This window comes from Mobula birostris, chromosome 12 (genome assembly GCF_030028105.1).
Source record: "Mobula birostris isolate sMobBir1 chromosome 12, sMobBir1.hap1, whole genome shotgun sequence".
Taxonomy (NCBI): domain Eukaryota; kingdom Metazoa; phylum Chordata; class Chondrichthyes; order Myliobatiformes; family Myliobatidae; genus Mobula; species Mobula birostris.
Genome location: NC_092381.1, coordinates 37,005,337 through 37,031,209, shown reverse-complemented (window position 1 = coordinate 37,031,209; position 25,873 = coordinate 37,005,337). Strand labels below are relative to the sequence as shown.

The 25,873-nt window shown below is 40.0% G+C and overlaps 1 protein-coding gene across 1 annotated transcript in view; it reads right to left on the bottom strand.

Moving 5' to 3' along the window:
• The window catches only part of ptch2 (patched 2), a 111,629-nt gene that overhangs the window by 48,973 nt on the left and 36,783 nt on the right, over positions 1 to 25,873 (bottom strand). The window contains exons 3-8 of the mRNA XM_072273632.1: positions 17,509 to 17,698; positions 16,619 to 16,688; positions 13,606 to 13,697; positions 7,216 to 7,411; positions 6,222 to 6,343; positions 1,126 to 1,273 (exon numbers count right to left, since the gene is read on the bottom strand). Of these exons, the coding sequence (XP_072129733.1) occupies positions 1,126 to 1,273; positions 6,222 to 6,343; positions 7,216 to 7,411; positions 13,606 to 13,697; positions 16,619 to 16,688; positions 17,509 to 17,698 (818 nt within the window). The remainder of the gene's footprint in view (positions 1 to 1,125; positions 1,274 to 6,221; positions 6,344 to 7,215; positions 7,412 to 13,605; positions 13,698 to 16,618; positions 16,689 to 17,508; positions 17,699 to 25,873) is intronic.

Sequence of the window (25,873 nt, the reverse complement as noted above, 5' to 3'; positions counted from 1 at the left end):
TCTTTTTGTCCTCACACAATGCCTTTATTGTTTGCCAAGTCTTCAATAAGATTCCTTTGTCTTTCTTCACCGTGAAACCATTCATTTTACTGGAAAACCAAAGTCCTTCCAGCATAGGAAACAGCATCACCTCCAGCACAGTAATCTACAGCATGCTCCTGCCACCCTGCTCCATTCCACTGCATTTCCTGTAACTCCACCATCTCTTCACCTCAATAGACATCTTCTTAATAGATCAATAACTTCAAGTTATTCTTTACAAATAACCCCTGATTTCTTTGCAAACTTATTGGTATACCTGAAATATTTTTGATATCTATTTAACCATTCTGAGTCAATTACATACGAAGCAATGGACAGGTGGTAAAAGAAATTTATCATCTAGTCCAGCAAACCCAAGTCCACAAGAGAAATGATTGAATATTTAATAAGTATCATATAAAATATAAGATTAGTCTATAGAATTAACGATGTATTGCACTTTGGTTCCTTATTATATCAACTGGTTTGGCCAGCATCTACGATATGTATATGACTGATCGAGCAACACATCAAAACAGCGACCGCCATGATACACTATCAATCTGTGATCTATCGTGTGCTTTACACTGCCTCATCATCACTGGCGGTTTAAAAAGCTTATCAAATAACAGGTCAGATACTCCACTAATGATAGGTTCAGCATTTGCTGTTCAAAAACTTAAATTACTAGCTTTATTTGTGTCCCTTTCATAGCTGGACATAAAACTGACATTCTAAGGGCAACAGGTTTTCATGCTGCTGGTAAATAATGTTCAAAGAGTTAATCTTTAACATCTTTTGCTGTTAACAACTTAAAGCTAGTGAAGGGCAGTAGCTAGTTCAGTGGTACTATAATTACCCATTCATGTGGTGGGCGGTGCAGATAAATAATCAATCTGTTACACTGAGCTAACTGTAGAGCAAGCCTGTAATGTACAGTTCATGCTTTATCACTGACAAAGAGCTCACCTGTTGAGCCCTTTCACCTCTTCTGCTAATGCAGGTAAGTTCCTTACTTGCAGAATTAATTCATTATCCATTCCTCACATTAAATTCCATTTCATGCAAAAGAAAAGTCACATTAAAGATGGCAATTGTCAATACCTCAACAAACTTTCGTTGCCAGTTTTCCAAAATGACTGTTGCCTTCTCCAAGTTCCAGTTGATATCGTGGATTTCATAATCATCCTTATAATGTTCATAAAGTTGCTTGGGGCTCATCAGCAGATACATGGTCTGTAAAGCTTCAGCACTTGAGTGAGGAGGAAAACATATACAATTGATTTATAAAAGAAGCACTTGAATTTTTATAGTTCCTTTTCATACAGGCTGCAAAAATCTTCTCCTGCCAGTTGAGTATTTCTGCAGGGCTGTTTTGGATTTTAATGAGGGAAGGTGTCCAAATATCATAGGATGTTTAAAATCAAGACGTCATCAGTTCAGTAAGTGTGTATTGTGCCTTTATTAATGAAATTGTTTCTACTTCAAACCCAGAATATGCTCAAAAATCAAAGGACTGCATTGCATTTGGTAAGAACACATCAGTGACATGGTGGCACTGTGCACCGGAGCTCAAGCATGCCAGTTATAGAACTTTGGCATCCGGCGCTGGCCTTCATGCTCTTGGATAAAAGGGAGAAATCAGCCAGTATTGCTCGTACTGCCTCATGTGAGAACCATGCAAGTGTGGCTATCAGACGAGGGGAATGTCAGGTTCAGCTGTAAACAAAATCATGCTGGAGCCCTGAAATAAACACATTTCAGAGTCCAGACCACACAGCACCCACACAAAACAAAAACAGATTCAACGTATTAAACACAAGAGTTTCTGCAGATGCTGGAATTCCAGAGCAACACACTCAAAATGCTGGAGGAACTCAGAACTCAACAGGTCAGGCAGCATCAATGGAAATGAATAAAAAGTCGATGCTTCGGGCAGAGACCCTTCTTCTGGACCAGAAAGGAAGGAGGAATACACCAGAAACGGTCATATTAAATTGAAGCTTTGTCAGTAGGAGCGATTCTGGCATTTTCTTTTTTAGAAAATCGGGCTTAGCTCCGATGCCTTTCACAGTTGAACTATTCATTGAGTAGTAGTAGTATAAAATTTGTTGCTTGTCTGATCATCGACCGTCAAGAACCTATGACTGTGAAGAAAGACATTCAGCCTTTTGTGCCTGTGCTTTGGAGGGTTGTTTGGAAGAATTTACATCAAAGTCAATGACCACGAGATAGGAAATTTTCAATTAATCTGAAATTAAATGGTGTTTGCGAAAGATACACACAAAGCACTGCAAAAGGCCCAGAGACTTGATATAATCAATAACCATTTCTCTAACTCTACCCTGGATGGTGTAGGTCCTCATTGATGATATGGTGAGGAAGATGGACACTCTTGGAAGAGTAAACACTGCCAGTTCCTGTTACACTAGCTCTGTAGTTGTATAGGTGACTGGTTATGTTTAATTCCAGTGTTAACATGTGAATAATGGCCACTGGGAGGAGCTAACGAAGGGTGTCAGTGTCCCAAATCTTGTTCCAGTACAGAGGAAAAAGGTGTGTAAGAAAAATTAGCAAGGAAAAACAATGAAAGAGAAGAGACTAATGAAGGGATATGGCATGTTTATCTTTATTGCTGGGGGCATTGAGTATCAGCATAGGTATGGTGTCACTGTACAAAACTTTGGTTGGGCTGCACTTGGAGTATTGCGTGCAGAAAATTGTGGATGCTTTAGAAACGGTACAGAAGGGATCTACCAGGATGTTGCCTGGATTCAAGAATATGACCTATAAAGAGAAGTTGGACAACCTTGTCTTTTTTTTTCTCAGGAGCATCAAGAGCTGAGGAGATACCTGATGGATGTTTATAATATCATGGGAGGCAGAGATAGGGTAAGCTGTCAGATTCTTTTTCCCAGGGCAGACATGGTGAATATCAGAGGACATACACTAAAGGTGAGAGGGGGAAAGATTAAAGGAGATGTGTAGGGCAAGATTTTCTTCTTGCTGTTTTTTAAACATACAGTGTGGTTGGAGCCTGTGGTTGCCAGGGTAGGGGTGGAAGTAGATGCAGTAATGGTGTTTAAGAGGCTTTTCGATAGACACATGAATATGCAGGGATTGGAAGGATATTGACCACGTGATAAAAGGTGCCTTGTATTTTTTTTATCTGCATGAACAACACTTTCTCTGTAACGGTACACAATTCTGCATTCTGTTTTTTTGCTTTTCCCTTATCCTATCTTTATGTGAAGAAATGATCTCTATGGATGGCATGCAAAACAAAGTTTTCACTGCACTTCAGTACACGTAATACTAAACTCCTTTACACAATTTACAGGTGGGTAGAAGAGATTTAGTTTAATGTGGCATTGTGTTCTGTATGGACACTGTGAGCTGAAGGGCTCATTCCTGTGCTATGTTCTACAGACTTGTATCAACACTGACCTGCATAGGATTAGAAAAATATTTAGAGTAGCTTGTGTTATTTGCTCTAGAAATAGTTAAATAATATTTTCTTCGGGCTGAGATCTGACTCACTGTAATTTCTTCTTCTTGAGAAGTTTTCTACTAGTGTCTGTTTTCACTGGTCCACATGTCATTCAGTCAGAATCTCGAGTTCTCAGCCTGAAACTTTAGAGCTGGGTCAGGTGACCTATCATTGCCTTTAGCGCTAGGGTTTATCTGACCAGTTAAAACTCCTCCCAACACCTTAACAATACCATAATTTTATGGCCCTTCATCAGGGAGATTTCACACAAGTTTAGTCACAGGTGCAAATTCAAATCTGTGTTTTCAGCTACTGGGCAGCCTTCTGGTTGGCACCCTGACAATCAGAGCTCAGACAGCGCAACCAGGATATAATAAATCATATCACAAAGTAGTGTTTCCAGGTCTTTCATGGTCTGTTTAAAGGGACTGCACCACATCCATGGAGATTTCCCAGGTCATGTTCTGGGCACAGCACCAACTCTGTTGTAATCCCACTCATTTTACATTGATTTCAAACAGAGAGAAAAAAAAGACACAAAAATACTGGGATTGTGTAACATTCCATTCATTCTTACATGACTTAGACTGTTTCTTTTTTACAATTTGAAGTGATCTGTGTTATTTTCTCCTCTCTTTTGGTTCCTGTCTTTCCAGAGCCACACACATGCTCCCCAGGAATGACGTGGAGACAGACAGGGAGATCAGCTGCCAGCTTTCGCCACTGCCTTCGCAGGAAGGTGCAAAGCAGTAACCCTGAAAAGGACTTAATTAGTCCGGGAAAGTAGGAAGCTCTCATGATTGTAACAGCAGCTGCAACCAGTAAATGACGACCACTGACGCATTCGATGTTACCACACAACTAAAGCCACCTGTTCCTTTCCCTCTTCTCTATTAAATAAAACACGATGCTTCATTTAATCAATAACGGAAACTAAGCAATATTATGGATGATTAGAATTTGCATTACCTTAAAGGTGAAGTACTTAAACTAAAAATATCACTGTTGCTATATTTTACTTTAACTGCAGTGTGTTTTATTAAAATATTATATTAACATCCTTGCCACCTTCTGGAATATTTCTTGTGTGAAGCTAAACAAGTTAAACTGCTGAGCACATAGGTGAACTAATAGTGGAGTTTACTGCAAATACTTGGCAAGGCAGGCAGCCTTTTTGATGAAGTACAGGAACATTTTTAGGTGACTGGTTTTAAAATCATCAGTTCACGAACCCAAGACTTTGCCATCTCTCTCCGTCTACAGATGCTGCCTGAAAATTTCCAGCACTTTCTGTTTCTATTTTCAGGATCCAGATAATGAACTGAAGAAAAAAACAGTCAATGACCTGAAGCAGCCAGTGTTCCTTCAGAAATATTACCTGACCTGTTAAATACCATTATTTTGTATTCAACACTGCAATATTTTGTATTATTATTTCAGTGGAGACTAGACAAATATTAGAATGTGAATCAGTTGAATTAATATGGATATAGTTATGGGATCCATTGTTTATCCAAATTAATTGCAGAGATGATAAAAGCTTTCTTAATCGCAAAGGGTAAAATTCAGCACTCATTCTCAGTACCAGAGAGTATCTACAACACCTGCCAATGACAGAGAAAATAAATAACCTTCCTTAAACCCAATGAAGATTAATAAACTTTCTTGCTCGCAATGGAGATGCTAAAATGAGAAAGGTTTCTATTGGAGCTGATAGTATTTTTATAAAAATCTCCTTTCCTTCAGCCCAGAAACCTTGGGAGATCTCAGAGAAACATGAGTGGATGCAACTGTATCAGGGTCCTGACCCAACCATTGAAATGATTCATTCACACAGCTTTACACCTTAGGGTTTCTGCTCTCTGCATAAGAACCAGTAGTGGAGTGAAGATTCCTGGACTTCCAGATCCGAAATCCTTGTCATCTTAGGGGCTACCACACTTGTTCCTACACCTTTTCTCTTCTTACTACCATCCAGGTACCTAAACATCCTTTTCAGGTGAGGCAGAGATTCATATGCACCTCCTCCAACCTGCTCTACTGCATTTGGTGTTCATAATGTGGCCTCCTCTACACTGGTGAAACCAAATGTAGATGACGCAATGATTTTGCAAAGCAACTGCACTCTGTCCACAATGGCCATCGTGAGCTTCCAGTAGTACATCACTTCCTCTCACCTTTCTAATCCTACACTGACCTGTCCTCGGCCTTTTCCAAAGCCATGCTGAGGTCACACGCATACAAGAAGAATGACACCTCATATTCCACTTGGGCAGCCGATAACTTAATGGTATTAACACTGAATTTTCCAATTTCAGAAAACCCACTCCCTGTGATCTTTCCCATTCCTAAAAGTCCACTTCAGGTCTCTTTCCCTTATTTAAGTGTCTCCACTCCTCCCACTTTCATATCTAGACTTATCACCGTCCTCAACCTGGTTCCATCGACCCATGATCCCTTCTATTTCCATCTATCACCTAACAACCTCTGTATCTATCCTTCCCCCTTTTCCTCCCAGCTCCATCTACATAATTTTGTTTATTCTGCTTAGTTACATCCCATTACATTAGCCTCTTAAGAGAGAAAAAAAGAAAGAAACTTTGACCTAAACATTGGAATGTATTCAATTTTGTTCGAGACTTCAGGAAGCATAACTTATACTCTCCCCCCAACCCCATACCTTTAACTTTTCTTTTTCTTCTTCTCTTACCTCAGCAATATGTTCTGGGAATTTTTCTTCACACCACCCAAAATCAACTCTTCTTGCCAATGCATAAACCTCTTTGAGAATCCATGGCAACCACCAGTTAACTCAGTGGAAATATTAGGAGCCTGTAACAATATAAAATCTTAAATTATTTTATTTAATAGCATCACAGTGACCTTTAAATTTGCCCAAATGCAGGTTCCATACTTCAGTGCAGTTCCTTGAGAAAAGGAGCATCAATGGTTCTCAGAAAAATACTGATCAAGTTATTAGAACCTTTACTATCAAGTTATTTTGTATAGGTTTGAGTGGACCTGTATGTCCAAAAAAGCATTTCATGTACTGGACGAACCAGACGGAAGGAACCAACTTTACATAGAACTGTTAAAACTTGGGTAGTTTGTTTCAGCAACCATACCCTTCAGAAATGAGGCTTATCATTGAAAAAGATTGATCTCAGTCATGTGTAGATTCAAACTCAATGACCTAGAAGTAACTTTCGAGCAAAAGTTCATCTGGTCCAAAAATATAGCTGCCCTAATAAACAAGGAAATTGTCTGATGAACACTGGCATGCCCAAGAATGAAAATATTCCTCAACTGTGTTGGCAGAAAACAATTGGGCAAACAGAGCTCTTTTACATTTAAAGATTGGGTGTTGAAGCTCGCATGAAAATTCCCATATTACTCTGAGCAAAAGGACAAGTGCTCAAATTGCTGAGGCCCAAAATTTACCTAAAGGTTAAAATATCAGAAATAAACTACCAATCAATGGGGAACTCAAAAGAAAGTTGCAGAAAATAGCAGGTGGTGGAAATCTGAAATTAAAATGGACAATGATGGATAAACTCAGGTCAGCCAGCATCTGTGGAAAGCGGAACAGAGTTCTGATTAATGATCTTCCAGCTGAAATGTTGTCTCAGGTTCTTTTCCTACAGATGAGTTCTGACCAGCTGAGCGTTTCAGCAGTTAATGAGACACATTGACAAAGGGCTTACCTCCAGTGATCTTTTGTTTTGGGCGGTCATGGGGCACTCAGAGTCATCTGGTTGTAAGCATAGCCTGTCCATGTAGGCATGTCCTACTTGTGCCTTGTCTAGCATCTCCCTGAATCCTTCCAAAGATGTAAACTGCCCCAGTTCATCCAGGAGCTGCACTGGGTCCAGGTTCATCCACTGAATATCCGGCTTTCCTCTGCTGAAGGAAATGTATATTAATTTTTTGCTGGCAAGATTTTTGTTTTCATATCTCCAGCTGATACCAATGAAATGCTGTTCTGGGTTTGTCTGTAACCAATAGCCTGTAAACCAGCCTAACGAGCTGTGCATTAACTGTATTATGATGTGGCTTGAACTCTTTTTCACTGGACTTTGACAGAGTGGGTCATGGGCTAGTTGTTGTTGCATCTTCTACCAACAGGGTGTAAATTGAAAATCCAGTCTGGACTGGTATTTACAGTCAACTTAGATGGTTCTTATCAAAAACAGTAGATGGAGTACTGCACTGGAGGTCAGATAATAGTTAATAATTACTCATTGCAAATATATCACTATTAGTATTGCAAAAGTTTAGCAATATTCATTGTTATAAAACTAGGTTCTCCACGGGTAAAAAACACAACTACTCTCTTTAATGACCAGCTAGAGTCATAGAATACTACAGCACAGAAACAGGCCCTTTGTCTCATCCAGACACACCAAACCATTAACCTGCCTTGTCCCATTGGCCTGTACCTGGACCATAGTCCGTACCCCTCCCATTCATACCTATCTAAATATCTTTTAAATGTTGAAATCAAACCCGCATCCACCACTTTCAATGGCAACTTGTTGCATGCTCTCACCACCCACTGAGTGAAGAAGTTCCCCCGCTCCCCATGGGTTCACCCTTAACCCATGACCTCTAATTGTAGTGTCACCAAACCTCAGTGGAAAAATCCTGCTTGCATTTACCCTATCTATACCCCTCATAATTTTGAATACCTCTATCAATTCTCCCATCAATCTTCTACAGTCTAGGGAATAAGGTCCTAACTCATCCAACCTTTCCCTATAACTCAGATCCTCAACTCCCAGCAACATCCTTGTAAATTTTCTCCGCATTCTTTCAATCTTACGTATGTCTTGCCTGTAACCTGCCTCTCTAACCCCATTTCACTCCACTTGACTAGTAGAAAAGTGCTGAATCTTTGAGTTGGCAAGGGCAGTTTTGTACTAGAGACAACCAAAATGTCATTTATACCCAGCTGTTAAATATAAACATGATGCTCTTCAACCAACCTTAGCAAGAGAGAGTTGATGGAACACAGAGCTCTAATGACCCAAGTAAACTGCATTTCTACATGTTTGAACTGTTGATTACAGAAGGTTGCTGAAATGTCCCTTAATTATAAAAGTCAGTACATTTCAAAAGTACTCTGTTGGCTGTTAAATGCTTTTGGATATCTTGTAAGGACATAAAAGGTAGCATATAAATATATTTTATAAATTTCTTTTCAACTAAGGCATAAATATTCTATAATGAGGATCCCACTCTCATGCAAACTTTATTGCTGGTTTCAGAATATGTTGCCAGATGTTATAAGAACTTTGCCAAGTTTCTTCAAAGATTCTTTGAACAACTAAAGTTGCTTTTGAAACTTTTTCAATTTCATGAGGCAGATGCCACTTACAGAAGGAGTTTCAATATCAAGCACCTTTGTTACTTGCATCCCAGTCAGAACCTCTTAAATATCTTTTCATGCTGTATCGTATTTTAATTTTATGTATTGCTTTATATGTAATGTATATCAGTGAGTGCTGGGTATGTTGGAGCAGTTGCAAAGCAAGATGATGTATGACAAAGGAATTATCACTAACCTGGTGAACCTCTGTATTTTATTTTATCTGTTGTCATTTCAACTGTGGGAGTTAATTCGTAACACCCCTACTGTCAAATTTAGCAGAAACTGTTAATGATATTCCAGTTACAGTTTCAATTAAAAAATACTACTGCCCAAAAAAATCCCCAACAAAAATAGACATTGCAGAAAGAAATACTATTGACAATCATAAATCTTGCTTACTGTTCACATTGCAGTGGGGCTACTGATGACAAGACTCCCTCTTTATGAAAGTGATAATATCTGTTTAAGTTACTGTGCATGACTTCCTCTGTCCACTACTTGTAGTGAAATCAAAAACACATGTATGAAGAATGCATGTATAACTTGGCTACAAATGATAAACAGAAGACTTTTCCTCCCCATGTCACCAAATTCTTCTGATCACTGTGTGCTTCCATTGCAAAACTCTTCTAGGGATGTTCTTAGGGGAGAAAGTAATTCTGCAGGTAACTTCTGTCAAAGGGAACTGTTTACCCTGAAAGGAGACAGCCTCCAGTCACGTTCTAAAGATTCTAATTACAAGTCGTTGAAACAGTCCAATATTTCATGCAATTTCACCAAAGCTAAATATGAAATGGCCAAAAAAAATGAGGAGGCCATGAATATGAATATTCTTTAAAAAAAGTGTTTCCTTAATGTCAGTTTGTCCTCTGTTTTCAAAAAAAAATTACAAAACAGAATGGGGCAGTCTGCCAGCAAGAACTTCCAATTGACTATATTTATCCATGGAGGTACCTTCTCCTTTAAGCTTCTATCGTTGCCAGATGCAGAGTAAAAGACCATGTATTATCCCATTATGCAGGAACAAAGTGAGGGAAAGCCTGACCAGGCCGCGGTGCCCACTCACATTTCTTAACTTTGTGCAGTGAGACATGACAATTACTGGGGAACTCTAAAATGTCTTGATATTACTGGTCTTTGGCCTGTTCTGGGCCATTTTGAACTCCTGTAATGAAGGCAAGGAATAGACTCGCTCCATATCTGTTGACATTGTTGGGATAGTCATCGAGGTAAGCTGTGAATTGTCATACAAAGCCATCTACAAGGGAGGGAAGCAGACCCTTTGATGATGCTTTAAGAAGGAGCCCTAACTAAATTTGTTCTCTACCAGCGAGTTTTATTTTAGAGCAAATAAAGCTAAAGAATATCTGGAATACGATGACAAAATAAACTAATCAAAAACTGAAGAGAAGCACAGCTAAACTGAAAATGAATCACAATGATACACAAATTAATGGAGCCATAACTCACTATAAAAAATTATACACCAGTAATATTAATGCACCAATTAACTTGTCTAATGCTTGTTTCAGTAGCAGGTGAAGTAATTGTATTTGTGTGTACTAATATTTCACACTACACAGAATCACCCAGCAGAAGACAGGCATAACAATTTGCTGAAAAATAAATTATTGTACAAAGGATTTTGATACCTGATGTAGCAAACTAATAGAATTGTGTTCCCACATTAGAGTTTCTTTAAAGATGGGATTAGTGTCCTTCCGTTTAAGACCTCAAACTCTGCTGCAATTAGGTGATGTTTTAATAAACCCATTTTCTTCAGCTAGCACTCTCCACCTGCACTTATCCAGGCTATGTGTCAGGCCCGATCAAATTAATTTTTCATTAAAGGTCTTTCCTCTAAATAATCAGATTACGCCTCACAAACAGAGCCCTGCGATCTCCAACACTGGCTGCCGCTCTAGATTGTGTCTCTCCCCCCCCCCCCCCCATTGTGCTCATTCCACCTCCCACTCTCCGTGTAACAGCTCTCTTCTCAGCCACATTAAATCATTAATCTCTTCATCTGTAAAATATCCTTTTGTACGGTTTTCTCCCGTCACCACAAAGAGTGTCTTTTTTTTCTCTCCCTTTTCTTCTCATTTCAGTGCATTTCAATACCCGCTGCTGCCAGCTCATCACCATTTGGGAGCCAAGCAGAAAACTGGACTCAAGAAAGCGGGATGGAAGAGGTTCCGACATAGACCCGACTCCCTCCTCCCCAGCCTGCCTCTTACCACCTCGACAAGACCTAATAAACTCCTTCAGAACTGTCAGGTCTCCTTCAGCTACTGTACTAGACGTGGGCGACAGAGTATAGGAAATTTGGGAGGGGAAGTTTGCTGGTGGGGTTAGAGGAATGAAAATGTGTGGTTCAATTTATCTTTATAACTTCTAACTTTTTGCTCATGTGACTCAAGAAGATAACACAGTATAGGCAGCATGCCTAAGACATTTGCACAGTACTGTAGTAATTTAATGTATTGCACTGCACTGTACTGCTGCTACAAAAAATTCAAAATTTCATAACATGTGAGTGATGATAAACTTGATTCTGATATGGGTCTCTATTGTGGACTGACAGTGGGAAGGGGGCAGGATGAGGAGAATCATAGTCAGGATAAGGCTCAAGGAGAGGGGAGTGGGAAGCACCAGAGAGACATTCTGTAATGATTAATAAACCAATTGTTTGGAATCAAATGACCTTGCCTGGTGTCTCAGGGCTGGGTGTGTCCGCACCACACATCCCTGGCACTCCTTCTCTGCCACCTGTCTCACACCCTCCCGCTGCGCTCCACCCTCGCTACTCCCAACATCCTGTGCTCCTCCAGACTAACAAGCTCGCTCTCTGCTCCACCTTGACAAGTACAATACTGTGCAAAAGACTTAGGCACCCTAGCTATATATGTGTGCCTAAGACTTTACTCAGTACTGTACAAATGTTACTTTGATATATTATCAAATAATGGACACCATGAAGTGACTATTAAGTACATAAATGCTGAAAAGCTTTCAAACTATCGTCAAGTAATTGAAGTCAGGGAACAATCTTGAAAATGTTTTTAATCATCTGTTTTCATTTAATAGTATATAGTAAGCTACACACTTGAAAGGAGTGTTTTATTGTGGCTGCAAGTGGCTGTCAACAGATGCAGACTGGTGGCAGATTTCAACTCCTTAATGTGCTATGACGTCTGCACAAGAGCAGCAACACCTTTGACATCACCAGCACAGATTTAAAGATCAGGGACAAAATAGGACAACAGGATAAGTCTGTGATTCTGCGAGGTTATAGAGACACAGGGGACTGAATTTAATGTCTTTTTTCCACAAGATGTGCAAGACTGCAAAGAATCTATAACACATGGCAGTAATATGCTATTGGTCATTAATAATCCAACTTATCGGTGTCAGCCATATGTCCGTAAGAAAAGTTCTATTAAAGCGTTTTATCAGATACTTGTTAATCAAAGGACTCTGCTGTCATTTAATGATATCTCTTGAGTTTAAAAGTACTAGCTAAACTGAAAGCCGAGTTCCATGCAATGTAGCAATTGAAATGTTCTGTAATTATTGGCACTGCCTTATTTTCTTCAGTTCTTTTTTACGTCTCCTTCAATAGATTTATCATAAATAAAGCCTACCAATGATTTTGACTCTCACAATCCCGACCTCCCCCAACTCTTCCAGTTGAAATGCGAGTGCACGGAACATCTCGAATAGAAGACGAGGAGAAAAAGTCCAATTCTGTCAGAATGACACTCCAATAATTCATGAGCAGGGGATCGCATGAAGCAGGCTCTTTCTGATTCCCACATACCAGCAACCCCTTCTACTGCAACCAAAGAGAGGCTCCTTTATCTCCTATTTCTTGCTTGACTGAGCCTGCTCAAGCCCTTTTGTTTTTGTATGTTTGAGAATAGATTGCCAGCCTTTGTTTTCCTTCTCTGTCTCTGTCTCTCTCTCTCTCTCTCTCTCTCTCTCTCTCTCTCCCCCACTCTCCTTCTCCTCTCTCCCTCTCCCACTCTCCTCTCTCTCTCTCTCTCTCTTTCTCTCCCACTCTCCCTTCTCTCTCACTCACATATTTCAAACTGACTGAACTGAAGTGGAAGCTGACAGCACAAATAGGGTTTACTGGGCACTGAAGGCTGGGAAGGGGGTGGGGTGAGGTTGTTGGAAGAGATGAAATTGGCAAAATTCTGTGGATCGGAGTGAGTGAGAGAACCAGCTTAAAAGACGCTAAACACTGAAAACGTCACACATACATGGTAATTTAAATTTTTTTTAAAAATTAGAAAGAATAAGAGTCAGTGTCAGTTTAGCACTGACAGAGTAAACACAAAAAAAGCTGTGGAAAATCTTTCAAGGATGGAATGCTGTCAAGTGAGCTGATTTTAATCGAAAGAGGGTTTTTTTTCTTCTCAGGGGCATTTTTAAATAGAATGAATAATGTGTACATTTTATTTGTTGGGCAACTTGCAGCAATAAGGTTCAGATTAGCATGAGAATAACTTCAGTTACCGTCTGTTGACAAAGAATTCCCAAGGGTCTCTCTGCTCTGCCTGACAAGTAACCACTTCGCAGAGGAAGAATGCAAGCTATTGTTCAGCCCCTCACCACTTCAATTCAGACCAAAAACTTGGGAGAAATGTCCAGTGTGTCATTTTTAGAGGACAGATCCCTAAAACCCCAGAAACATAATAATTAACACAGCCGTACTTACGGTAGGTAGGCAGAACCTCCTTGAAGCTTGGCACCATCCCAGAAGCAGTCCAAGGGAGTTAGAATAACACAGGGAAATAGCTTCTCAATCATCTAGGTGGTGGAGGCAAAGCAAGGGAACAAATGTGGTTACATTTTATCCTAAACAAGGCTAAAGAAGAAAATTGGAAACAAATGATTCACTAATTTTATTTTCTGCTGATTTTCTTTAACTGAAACCCACTACTGAGTTGGATATTTTTGGTGAAGGGAATGTGGGTGCAATAAAGATATTACCAAGTCCACTATGCCAGTGCATGTACGTATGCACTGTTACCCAGGCCTTTTGTGGCACTATCACTTTATCAAATTTTTCACTAAGTTGCAATGTTGCAGCTGAAAAAGTACCAGGGTACCAATGCAAACCTTAGCAGATGAATGGTGAGGCTGAAGGGAAGAGGCGCCCTGACCAGCCCAATTTAGAACAGAGTGACTCATCTGAAGGAACACATTCCTAGGACAATGATAATCTTTCCATGAAGAAAGGGCCTCAGCCCGAAACATTGACTGTTTATAGACGCTGCCTGACCTGCTGAATTTCTCCAGCATTGTGTGTGTGTGTGTGTGTGTGTGTGTGTGTTACTCTGGATTTCCAGCATCTGCTAAACCTCTTGTGTTTATGATCATCTTTCCATCCCTCGTCCAAAATTATCATCGTTCATGTGCAGTCCTTTCAACAGGCAATTCCGTCATAAGATCCTTCAAAGCAGAACCTGATTGTGTCCTCACCGATGTTAACAAGAACGTGACACTCAGTAAGGGGGTATCAAGAGCACTACAGGCTGGCATTCCACATCTTAGTCCAGATATGTTAAAGTGAATTGAAGCATCATCACCAACACTCTAACATCAGCTCAATCCAAATTAGCCAGAGACAGAGTTAGTGCCCTTCTTGATTAGAGAGGCTTGATAATGCACCCAGCAGCATATTTACCTATCAGGGGAGTTTGTTTTTGTTGGCAGAGTTATTTATATTCAGAGGAGCAAAAGAGTTAATAATTGAGTTTTCCACCTTTCTCTGTCAGGCTGGAAAGGAGCAGGTACCGAAGATGCCTTGCAGCCTCTGCTCACCTCGTCTTCCCCACACACTGGTTTCCACTCAGGTCTGCAAGCTCCCACTCGTAACTTGCCCGAGTCCACCCATGTTGGCAACCAGAATGATGGCTCTTACGATGGTGTGGATCTCAGGCAGTCAACCAGAAAAATATAAATAAGGCCATTACATTCCCTTGCATCACAACAAGAGAATTGGCAAATAAAAAGTACAACTGCAAAGAGGTAAAATCACTGACGGAAAATTTCTTCCCTTAACTAGTCAATTCCTGGTCCATATGTTACTCTTAAATCAGGGGCATTCCCTAGAATAAAAAGATCCAGGTGGCAAAAACAAATGGTTTCCACTTCCATTAAGCATTTGATTTTTATGCATGCTGAATTTCACCCTCTAGTTTAATCTACAAATCAGAGAAGGAAAACAAACAGGGAGCAGGTAAGTAATGACAGAAATGAGCCATCTCTATTTAACAGTGAGTTTTGAGTTTAGTAGAAACTCTATGGCTGAGCATCAAATCTAAATGTAGCAGGCCACAATAAATTTTGCTTCTCAATTAATCATTTAACTTGTATAGTTTAATGTTTTGCATTTACCGTCACAGTCCGGGCTCCATTGATTTATAACTTGCTTTGCGTGTCTGATTGGGGGGGAGGGGGTATTAGTCAGGAGGGAGAACAGAAAACTGAGGAAATAACTAATGAAGGTGTGTGCCAAGCATCTTCTTCCAGCCAGAGCTTATAATGGTTAGGTTGGCAGAAACCACACTGAACTCCAAAACCATTAGCCAGCTATAAATCAGGACAGCCTGTCATCAGCCTCCTGCCTCTGCATCTTGATCATACTGGCTGGCTTTGAAATCCTGACAGCAACATGCGAGTTCCATTGAACACAATACCATAGTGTCATATCATGCCAGGATCTCCACATGGGAGCATTATATTTTTTTAAAAGTGTGCATTGCTCCCATCATCAGATTAAATTAACTCTTTGGCCCTTCAGGAGATTACTGGTCTAAGGTGGGAACATGAAGGACAGGTCTGTTAACAAGGTACTTCGGTTAAATTTAGAGATTTATTTACATTGCTAATATTGTTAAGGCAGTAAATGTCTTCCAGAATGTTTCAGAGAACAGGTCTAGAGAGCAGCTGATCTTGCCTAAATTGCCCAATCAGCATGTTTGGATGACTGCTATATTGACCTCAGCACCCTTGATTTAGAATAGTGATTGTAAACCCACAGCTTTCAGTCCTGACCCATTGCATTACCTGGCGACCTCAACTGGAAGCACAGGTACGTGAGGAAATCTAGAAGATGGAAAAATCGAATTCCTTGGTAATTCCCCCGGTGATGATGGCCCATTTTAATAATGACAAGATTGATTTATGAATCCTGGTGTTTTGGATAATGTACTCAGCAGAGAGACAACAGCATTACAGATGAGAAGGGGAAAAATGAGTGAGACTGTATGAAAGGTAAGTTACTAACCAATGTTTAGATAGTAAATGCAGGGACTGGTTGGTAAATCTTTTATCATTGACTCACATTGATAATTCCAGCCTTCAATGATTAATTCTACTTTAATCACTATGTAAATATTGCTCTAACAGTTTGGATGCTGGGGTGCTTCTTTTTACTTGGGCTAACACTCCATTGTTTCCTCATCACTTTAAAATAACACTGATGAAATCAATCAGGGTGAAAGGATTTTTTATCTCAGCTTTAACCCATTCAGAGATTTAGCACACAACAAAAGCACTGTGCACATTTTTGAACTGGAGCTGAGAAAGCCATGAAACTGAAATTCAATGGTTCGTTGGATGTGATGCCAATTCAACGATTACCAGACAAATTAAAAACAGAAAGTTTCAGAGAGTAAAGAATCACTCCCAAGATAGTAAAATATAACTTTTGCTGTACTCACTCGTTCGATCATTCCATTCTCAATAATAGGCACTCCAGATTTGTAACAGATTTTGTTTAAATCCCAGGACCTGAAAGAAAGGTTAAAGGCCAATGACCTGGTTAAACAGTACACTGACAGAGGCAGCAATGCTAATTACCGAGTGCATACACATACACATTTATTTACCGCTCTGCATGCCTGATCATGAAGAACTTCATTTAAATGTTTTGTAGATAATATTTGCCCACTAGCCTTCGCCGCCCCCCCAAACTAAAATCTAGGAAGCTAGACAAGCTGCCATTTGTTATTAGATAATGATCTGAAGCAAAACAGAGAGACTGAGAGGGAGGAATATCACTTCTTGCTATGAATCAGTCAGATGAAGCAATAAAAACTCAGGCCAGGCCACTTCCTATCTGTGGATCTCAAAATGATTACATGCTACCTTCATCATCAATGGTAGCAGTTAATGGGCGATATAAGTTTGATTGTCCCTATAAATGACAGATTTGGAGGAGGGGTGGGAGAAGCTTAAGCACAGAAGGGCTGGAATGGATGGGGGAGCTTTGTTTACAAGATTAACACTGCTGGCTTTAATAGCAGACAAGGTGGATTCAGACAGGGTCTATTTCAGCTCAATGAAGCTTACAGAAAGGATGATGTTACCTTGATATTGCTGCAGCAGGAAGGGTCCCAAATTTTACGACCACATACTCAAAAGCCTTGGGCATAATGGGATCTCCACGTGCTGATCTGGGTACTTGTACTATCCAGATAGGAAGATGAATGCTTTGGCAATACTTTAAAATGAGCTACTGCAGTTAAACCAGGCCAGCTGAGAGTCTGTTTCCTCTGATTGTCTAAAACCCAAACCTTAGGTCAATAAGTGATAGTATTAGCATTCTTACTTTCCATAGAGCGAGACTTGTACTTTGCTGGCTGCCAGGGCAGCTTCCAGGTGTTGGAGCAATGCCTCCTGAGTAAGGATATTCTCCGCTTCATTCTTCGAGGTTTGAATCAGCATCTGTGTGGTGAAAATCGTCTCCTCGCCCAGTTTCTCCCGTGTGTATGTTAACTCTTGACTCACCCGGCTTCCCACTGCAGAGAAACATGGAAAGAACATTTAAAGTGCATTGTTAAACAGGGCATCTAACACATAATTACTGTGACAATACACCTTAGGAACTTGTTCAGCAAGAGGTCTGATCAATCAGTTCTGTCAACAACCACCAATTCCGGCTTGTGGTATTTGCTACGATCAGCACGGTGTACTCATTATTAAAAAGTACTCTGTGCTTTTGGAGCTGTGATTTAATTCAGTTTGAGCTAATGGAAGTCCCCTCTGTAAGAATCTTAAGCCAAATGATTTGAATGATAAGGCAATCTTGAATTAATTCCCAATAGGCAAGATTCAACGGACTAAATTGTTACCAAAGGGACAATCTCTCACAGAGGTCATGCCAATGGGAAATGGAATACTGCGTAACTTGAAAACTTCTACTCAATTTGGAATTAAGGCACATTTTGTGGAAAGCTGTTTGAAGAATTTTATCCTGCATTTATCTCAAGAGTTGATAAGTTAAATTCAGACACTCAAAGTGGGAAAAAAAATTCAATCCATAATGTTAATTATTTTTGTCTTTTTGAGTCTAAAATCCCTCTTCTTTAAATCATGCAAGTTTTAAATGATACCAGTGCCATTTAAAGTCTCGACAAGCTGATTTTACACAACGGTTGCTTGTGCTCACAGTCTTGTAGCCCGGCCCACAGCTAGCAGCAGCACTTGCGGATTTCCAGTCTGAAATGACCTCTGGACATCTCCAGCTGACTCAGGGTGGAGGAGTTAAATCCCTTACGTCCAAGTGGTTCATTATTCAAATCATTCACTAAAAGCATTTCATTATATTTCTCTTTCATTTAATTTACCCTCAAAGATAAAATATTTCATTCGCTATCTTAAGTTTGAATATTTTAAAGTATTGTTCTTCCCTTCAGACACTCTTAAAATATGCATAATAATAATGATCATAATAATAGGCATCCTTTAGTCTGGTGAGACCATGGATTTGCGCCTTGGAAGGTTTCCAGGTCGCAGGCCTGGGCAAGGTTGTATGGAAGACCGGCAGTTGCCCATGCTGCAAGTCTCCCCTCTCCGCGACACCGATGTTGCCCAAGGGAAGGGCACTAGGGCCGATACAGCTTGGCACCGACGTTGTCGCAGAGTAAGGTGTGGTTAAGTGCCTTGCTCAAGGACACAACACGCTGCCTCAGCTGAGGGTCGAACTAGCGACCTTCAGATCACTAGACTGACGCCTTAACCACTTGGCCACACGCCAACAATCATGATCAACACATACAGTATTAATAACTACCATACAGTTGTTTACACTATAGTTCACTTCCAGCTCAGTTGGTTCTCCCTTTCCTCTGGATCAATCAGAGAAAGTCAAATGAGATGGAAAAAGAAAGACAGAAAAAAGATAGACGAAGGGTTTTGGCCCGAAACATCGATTCTTTATTCGTTTCCGTAGATACTACCTGACCTGCTGAATTCATCCAAAATTTTGTATGTATTATTCTGGATTTCCAGCATCTGCAGTAACTCTTGTGTTTAGAATATTCAAATCCAATTTCCAGAAGAAGGAAAGAAGTATTTGTCTTGTCCTAGATTTGTAGACTTGGACCAGTAACCTCCCACAGTGCATGATCTTTGCCAGACATGAGGTGATGCCCTTTACTGTTCTGTGTACCAGGTTTTCAAACCCAAGATATTAAATGGATGATCAAAAATTAAGCACAGTGTGCCTTTAAAACAAGAACAGTCCCAGCCTTGATTACAGTAATGGGCTGTCATTTCACTCATAAAAATTTACACTGAGACAGTGCAGCCTCTCTTGGCCTGGAGTACATAATACATTTCCTGGCTTGTATGGTGCATGCCTCTCACTTTCATTCCCCGATAACTAACCCAGTTCCCACTTCCCCACAGTACGGCTCCATTTCCTACATGCTTTAGTCGACAACACGTTCCAAATTGAAAGGCTGGCAGACGTCCAATGTGAGGTAAACCAGCATCATACAGCGAGACCACAAACAGGGAGCATTATAAAGCATTATTTTTAATATCCTGACAGATGCTGAGTTCCCTCCCCTTGCTGTGGGTAGTCAAACACCTCTGTCTGCTTGGTTCTTTTGATTGATACTTGTGCTACTAGGGGGTGGCAAGGCCTACTCAAAGAACATCTATGTCAAAGCCTAAACAAAACCTTCCATTTATAAAGCAGCATTCAGTTATTCTAGGGAAAAAAAAGTCACTTTACTTTTTTTGAAGCAGATTTTTGAAGGTGTAATTGGAGGGACATTTCTAACGAGAGCTCATCAATCCAGCTCACCCCGTAGTGTGTTGTACTTGAAGGAAGAATAGGTCAGAGAGTTAATGCAGCCTTATCTCTACTGCCTACTCCCTTTTGAGTAGGTCTTCCTGCACAAATTGCAGCATTAGCAGATTTATACTTTTATATTTTCCCCCATAAAGAGCAAACTTGCAGAGACATCAAATTGCAACTCAATTGCTGCTCTAATGCAGGAGTTGATACTGAAGCTCACTTTTGCAGTTTGTGATGTTACACAGAAGAGAATAAAACTTTAAATTCATCATAAGTTTCCCCTTTAAGGCCTAAAACCAAAATGTTATTACATTTTGTCCAATGCCTCGCAGCAAGAGTATATTAACAAGATGAATGGGTGGTTTTCTACACTAATATCCTTGAATATTTGCTAATGCTAGGATTTTGCTAGGCTCTGCATTGTCTGTCAAAGCAACTCAAATGCTCATAAATTCAGTACTCTGTCACTGCATTAAAGACAGGGGAAAGAAAAGCTTTAAACTTGGACAAGTAATGTCACTTTTCAAAAGGCCAGCTTGCTTCTGAACCAGTGGCAAGTGTCCAAATATTGCTTTGCAATTTCTTCACAGGGGAGCCATTCGACTTCAGCCACTGATTTCTCTCCATTGAAGAATCAGTGGGGTGTGGGGGGTGTGTGGAGCGTGGAATTGGATGGAGAGGCAATCTCAAAGACAAAGGTTGAGTAAGTTTTAGCAGATAGTTAGACACTAACTCTAGGCTAGAGCAGGTCTGGTTCACCCCTTCATTTGGGGAGCCTATACGGCACTGAAGGAAATGAAAAGCTGTATCAAATAAATTTGTAGAAATGTTTCTGAAATTAACTTCCAACTTTTAGTCGAAACAGAAATGAGTATGAGCCATATCAAGCCCAATGAAATACAGACTACCTTATTGAAGCCTTTAGTGTGATAATGATCTGTGTAAAGCCCATCTTAATTTTGTTGGAAGTGCTGGAAATAATGGATGCACGTGTTGCATTTCTGATCAAAAACAGTAACCAACTGGAAACAGAAACAGAGTAAAATCTTTTCCATTTCCAAATCAGCAATGTGATTTAAAGTCCATAGCCTTTAAGTGTCCTCAAATTCCAGAATGTAATCCACCAAGCCAAACACAACAAAGCAAGAAAAATAACGTTCTGAAAAGCCACACATTAAAGGAGACAGTGTCGTTTGATGAGGCCCTGTGATGATAACAAACTTTTGATCCTTCTTTAACATAGCCAAAGCACCAAGTTTGTATGGAGTCATTTCCCAATTAACACAGGCATTAACTGTCTATTGCACATTTGAAGAGTGACTGTGACACTCTCACCCTTTTAAGACCTCTTCATCAGGGAGCCTATTAAAGATGAAAGCTCTAATTACTAACCTGCCTGTCTGTGAGGGGAAGAACATAGGCAGATGAGAGTGTAAAATGGAGTTTGGATAGGAAACACTGTTTTCCTAACCTGGCTGCCATTTTCACACCTAGATTATCAGAACAGCGAAGCTCTCCCACAATAGATACATTGTTCAGCAATATAGGTAATTTAGAAATGCAAGTTGCCACTACAGTAAACACTCTAGTATTAATGTATCAAAATTCTCACACAATTAGCAAAAAATTGTTATTATGAAAATAAACTAAAATAGTGAAGATTATTTACAAAAGAACTATACAAAGATTTTTTAGTTTATTTACATTTTTACATTAACACTGTGCAGTTATAGGCCAATTAGCAGCAACATAGAGAGACATAGATAAAGTGGACAGAGAGTATCTGTTTCCCAGGGTTAAAATGTCTCATACCAGAGGACATGCAGTGAAGGTGAGGGGTAAGGTTTTTACTCAAAGAAATTGTGGGTGCCTGGAATACACTGTGGGTATGGTGGTCGGGGCAAATAAATCAGAGGCTTTTAAGAGACATTTGGATAGGTACATGGATATAAGGAGGATGGTTGGATATGGAAATGGTGTTGGTAGGAGAGATTAGTGTCTGCATGTTTTTGATTTGCTTTTTAGTTGGTTTGGCACAACATTGTGGGCCGAATGGCCTGTTTCTGTGCTGTACTCTTCTATATTCTATGTTTAACATCCTCTTTGAAGATTTAGGACTTGGTGTAATGGTCAGCACTGCAATTTGGTTGATTCATTTTTGAAGTGTAACATGTTATTTAAAATGGTGACATATAGATGACATATAGTGACATCTCTCTTTCTCTCTGGCTATCCATCCCATAGGATGATGATGGTTCCTTTCAGTCAGTTAGTGGGGTTGACCCCTCTCCTCAGAAAGGAACAGCGTGTGCGTGAATGGATTTTAGGTGAGTAGGGGGTTGCACAGGTCCAGACCCACCCTCTCGACATCCCCTCCCGGATCCAGCAGCATGATGAGGTCCAAGACAGCTGGTGGAAGTTCTGTTGCAGTGAATGGCCAGACCAAGCTTCGATGCAAGGGATGCCCTTTCCGCGCTTCACGGCACGTGTTTGCTAGATGGCCGTTGACCCTACGAGAGGGTTCATCCGCCCTTTGACAGGTCTTGTTCTTCATCCTGCAGGGTGTCTAGCCACTCTCCTCACCGGGCAAGCCTGGTGGGGGAGCCAGTTTAGTCGCCGACCACCCAACCATGCGACAGGTAGCACTGGGTTACATGGTACCGGTAACACTCAGACGAGTGACCTGACTACAGTGACATATAGAGATGACATATAGTTCAATTTATCAGTTTAAAATGCTAGCACATGACCTACAGTAGTCTGAGCAATTCTCATGCAATCAGTATAATCATGTGACCTACAACCACCCTGAACCCACTCTCTCCCCATGGTTCAAAGCATACTGCATTAATAAAGCACAGGCCTGCTTTAAGTTTGCATTCTACAAAAGGAATTTCATTATCAATATTTCTATTTAACTTGGAAAAGTTGCCACAATCAGTATTTGGGTAGGTTGCCAACTGCAGTGTGACTTCCATCTGCTAACATCTCAAACCCCACCACCACAGATAACCCCCCACACTCACAATTCATGTGCCCAAGGCTGGGAAGTTACACTTGGAGATCTGTGGCAACTGCACACATTGCACTCTCGCCGTTTCTTAGAACTCTATACTTAAAAGAAATTACATATGTCTTTGCCAAAGTTGGATAAAGTTAATGTTTGTCTTTAATTCCATATTTTTGTTTAAGTTAGCGGAAAGGATGGGTTTAAACTGTGAACTTAAACCATGATTGAAATGACCCACTGGCCAGAAAAACCTTTTCAAATTGTGTCCTTTTAGTAGCTTTGAAAACTGCAAACAAACAAAATGTGGACTGTCCCTATAATTATAGGATTGGCGAACTAAATTACAGTTATTTGCTATCTCCTGTTCTTCCAGCTGGACCACCCGGAATATCCAAACATAAAATTTGGCTGACACCGCATCTTGTCATACCCAAATGCCTTGGCAATATCCAATTTAAAAACCAACAGAGGGATGAAAAGCTGCTTCTTTCTTATAGTAGCTTTGTTCCTGCAACTACATGCTATTTTCCCAATGCTTAGTTTATGATGCCATTAAGACAAGTCCAGTTCCTCCTCTTTGTCTAACAGGCATTATTACATAACAAAACAGAAGCTCGCCCGGCCAAGCAAGCGCTCAAGGAATAAATCAACACAATAGTTAGCCTCGCTTCTCAATGTTGTGCCTTTCCAAATTTAATCTCAAAGGAGAACATCATTTCCTTGCAGGGGATACAAACCTGGGGTTCACAGACCCCTTTGTTTTGGTCCATGGCATAAAAAAGATTGGGATCCCCTGCTATAGGGTAATAGCACTGTGACACATATGCTTTAACTGAAAAAGCCACAAATCTTTGCCTAGAGAGCAAGCGGCCAGTTCCAGCATGTCATAACACCATAATATCCTTGAAGAACAAATTTCCTTCATCTCTTTAAATCCCTAACTATAATAATATTAACTCCTTGGCTTTGTAGAATCTAACCACCATTCAAGACCTCTGTCTTAATTTGATAAATGCCCACTAACCCCGACTCCAGCTCTGAACTTTACCTGAAGTCCATTGAAAATAAAGGCAAACATCAAGATGAAAGAAAACCAGAGAAAAATTACATGATTATGAAGATGTTCTCCCTACACAAAAATATAAGGAAACAGAAAATCTATATTCAGCAATAAAATGCAGGCATATTCTTTAACTTTCAATATACTGTATCCTTGTGGATGAAATGTATTCAGTGATGAAATGAGAGCCACAGTATAGAGAGAAATGAGCATCTGGAAGAAACTTGCATCAAGTAACAGGAAGGGTAGGCAAAAGAGGAACAGTTTGCCGTTTAATATTGATAATTATAAATTATGTAAGGAATAACAGGTGCTTCTAGATGTTTCCAAGAAAAATGGTTATTTTGGAATGATTATCATGCTCTGATCTAGTCAAGGAAATGAGATGGTGTGTGCACAAAGTAATGGTTACCTGAGGATGTTTGGAAGCAGTACAGTAATGTAATTGAGGGGTTGAAGCCCAAAGAATAAAGTTCTTAAGTAAATTTGGGTGATACATGTGGGTGGTTTCCATTCAGAGTAATTTTTTTTACTCATACTGATTCTCAAAATACATAGCTTGTGCAAAGAAGCCTCACTAAATGACAATCTCAAGCGTGTAGTCCACGTAATCTACATCTGTCAGACAAACACTGACTCATACTTCCAATTCATTTCCTTTGAAGAATGACTGTATCTTTAATAGGTATCTTCTGTTCTTTTGCTTACTCAAATATTTTATATCCAACTGAATAAAGGTTTTAGATAAACTCTTCGGTGATCCAATACTGTCTCAAATTCGCCTGACATTTTCAACACTTGGATACAAACTCACCCTTACTCACTTCTGTGAATTTTGCTCTTACCTAGGGGACCTGAACAGTTTTTATTCTTTTAAATTATTTCACAATCTCAACTTCTAAGCATTACATTTTCAGTTGTGAGGAGAAATACATAGATCGTAAACTCCTTCCAAACGTCCCCATCACCTCACCAGTTGTCAGAGACTGTCATTATGTACATGTCCTGTAATTTCTATCTTCCTTCCATTATCTCACCTCAGTCCTCCTCACAAAGATATCACAATTTATACCTTGTACTCATATTGGTGACCACTGGACAAAGCATGAAAAGGCACAGTAAGGCTAAATACCACGACTTGGGTACTAGCACCATAATCTTTAGTATCACCATGAAAATCTCCGAAACCGTAAAACAACCAGCAGCTGAACAAACTGCTGTTAGCCAAGCAAACAGGCTTCAATACAAACATTACTTCCACCTGGTATGCAATCAGAAAGGAAGGAAATTGGCTTGTTGAAGATGCAGTCTATTATTCAATCCATAAGAGTTCTGCTATTGTTTTAAAAAGCTACAATTTTGGGTGTTTTTGTAAAGTGAAATATGCTTCAACTCGCTTTTTGAGGGTAATTAACAGCACCGCCAACTGTGTTACAACAGCAGTGTTTTGATGTCAGCAAAGCCCTTGACAGCAATAATTACCTTGTATCTTTCTGCCAGCCATTTTTACTCTCTTCCTTGATACATGGGCTACAAACAGATCTTTTCCCCTTTCCCATTTCCCCTTTCCCCTTTTAACACATTCCAGTCAGGCACTTGAAACAGATTTGACTTCCCATTTCTGATTCACACAATTGGTTAAGTCAATGGAATCAATGTTAGAAGGGAATACCAAAAAATCTTCATCTAGTGATTTCTTTGGGATTTAGTGAGGTTGACACTCTAACCACAGCTGTGCTCAAGCCTCGGTGGCACTAAGCCAAGGTAAATACACAAGGTAGCATCTTTACTTTATCTACAGACAAATGAGATGCACT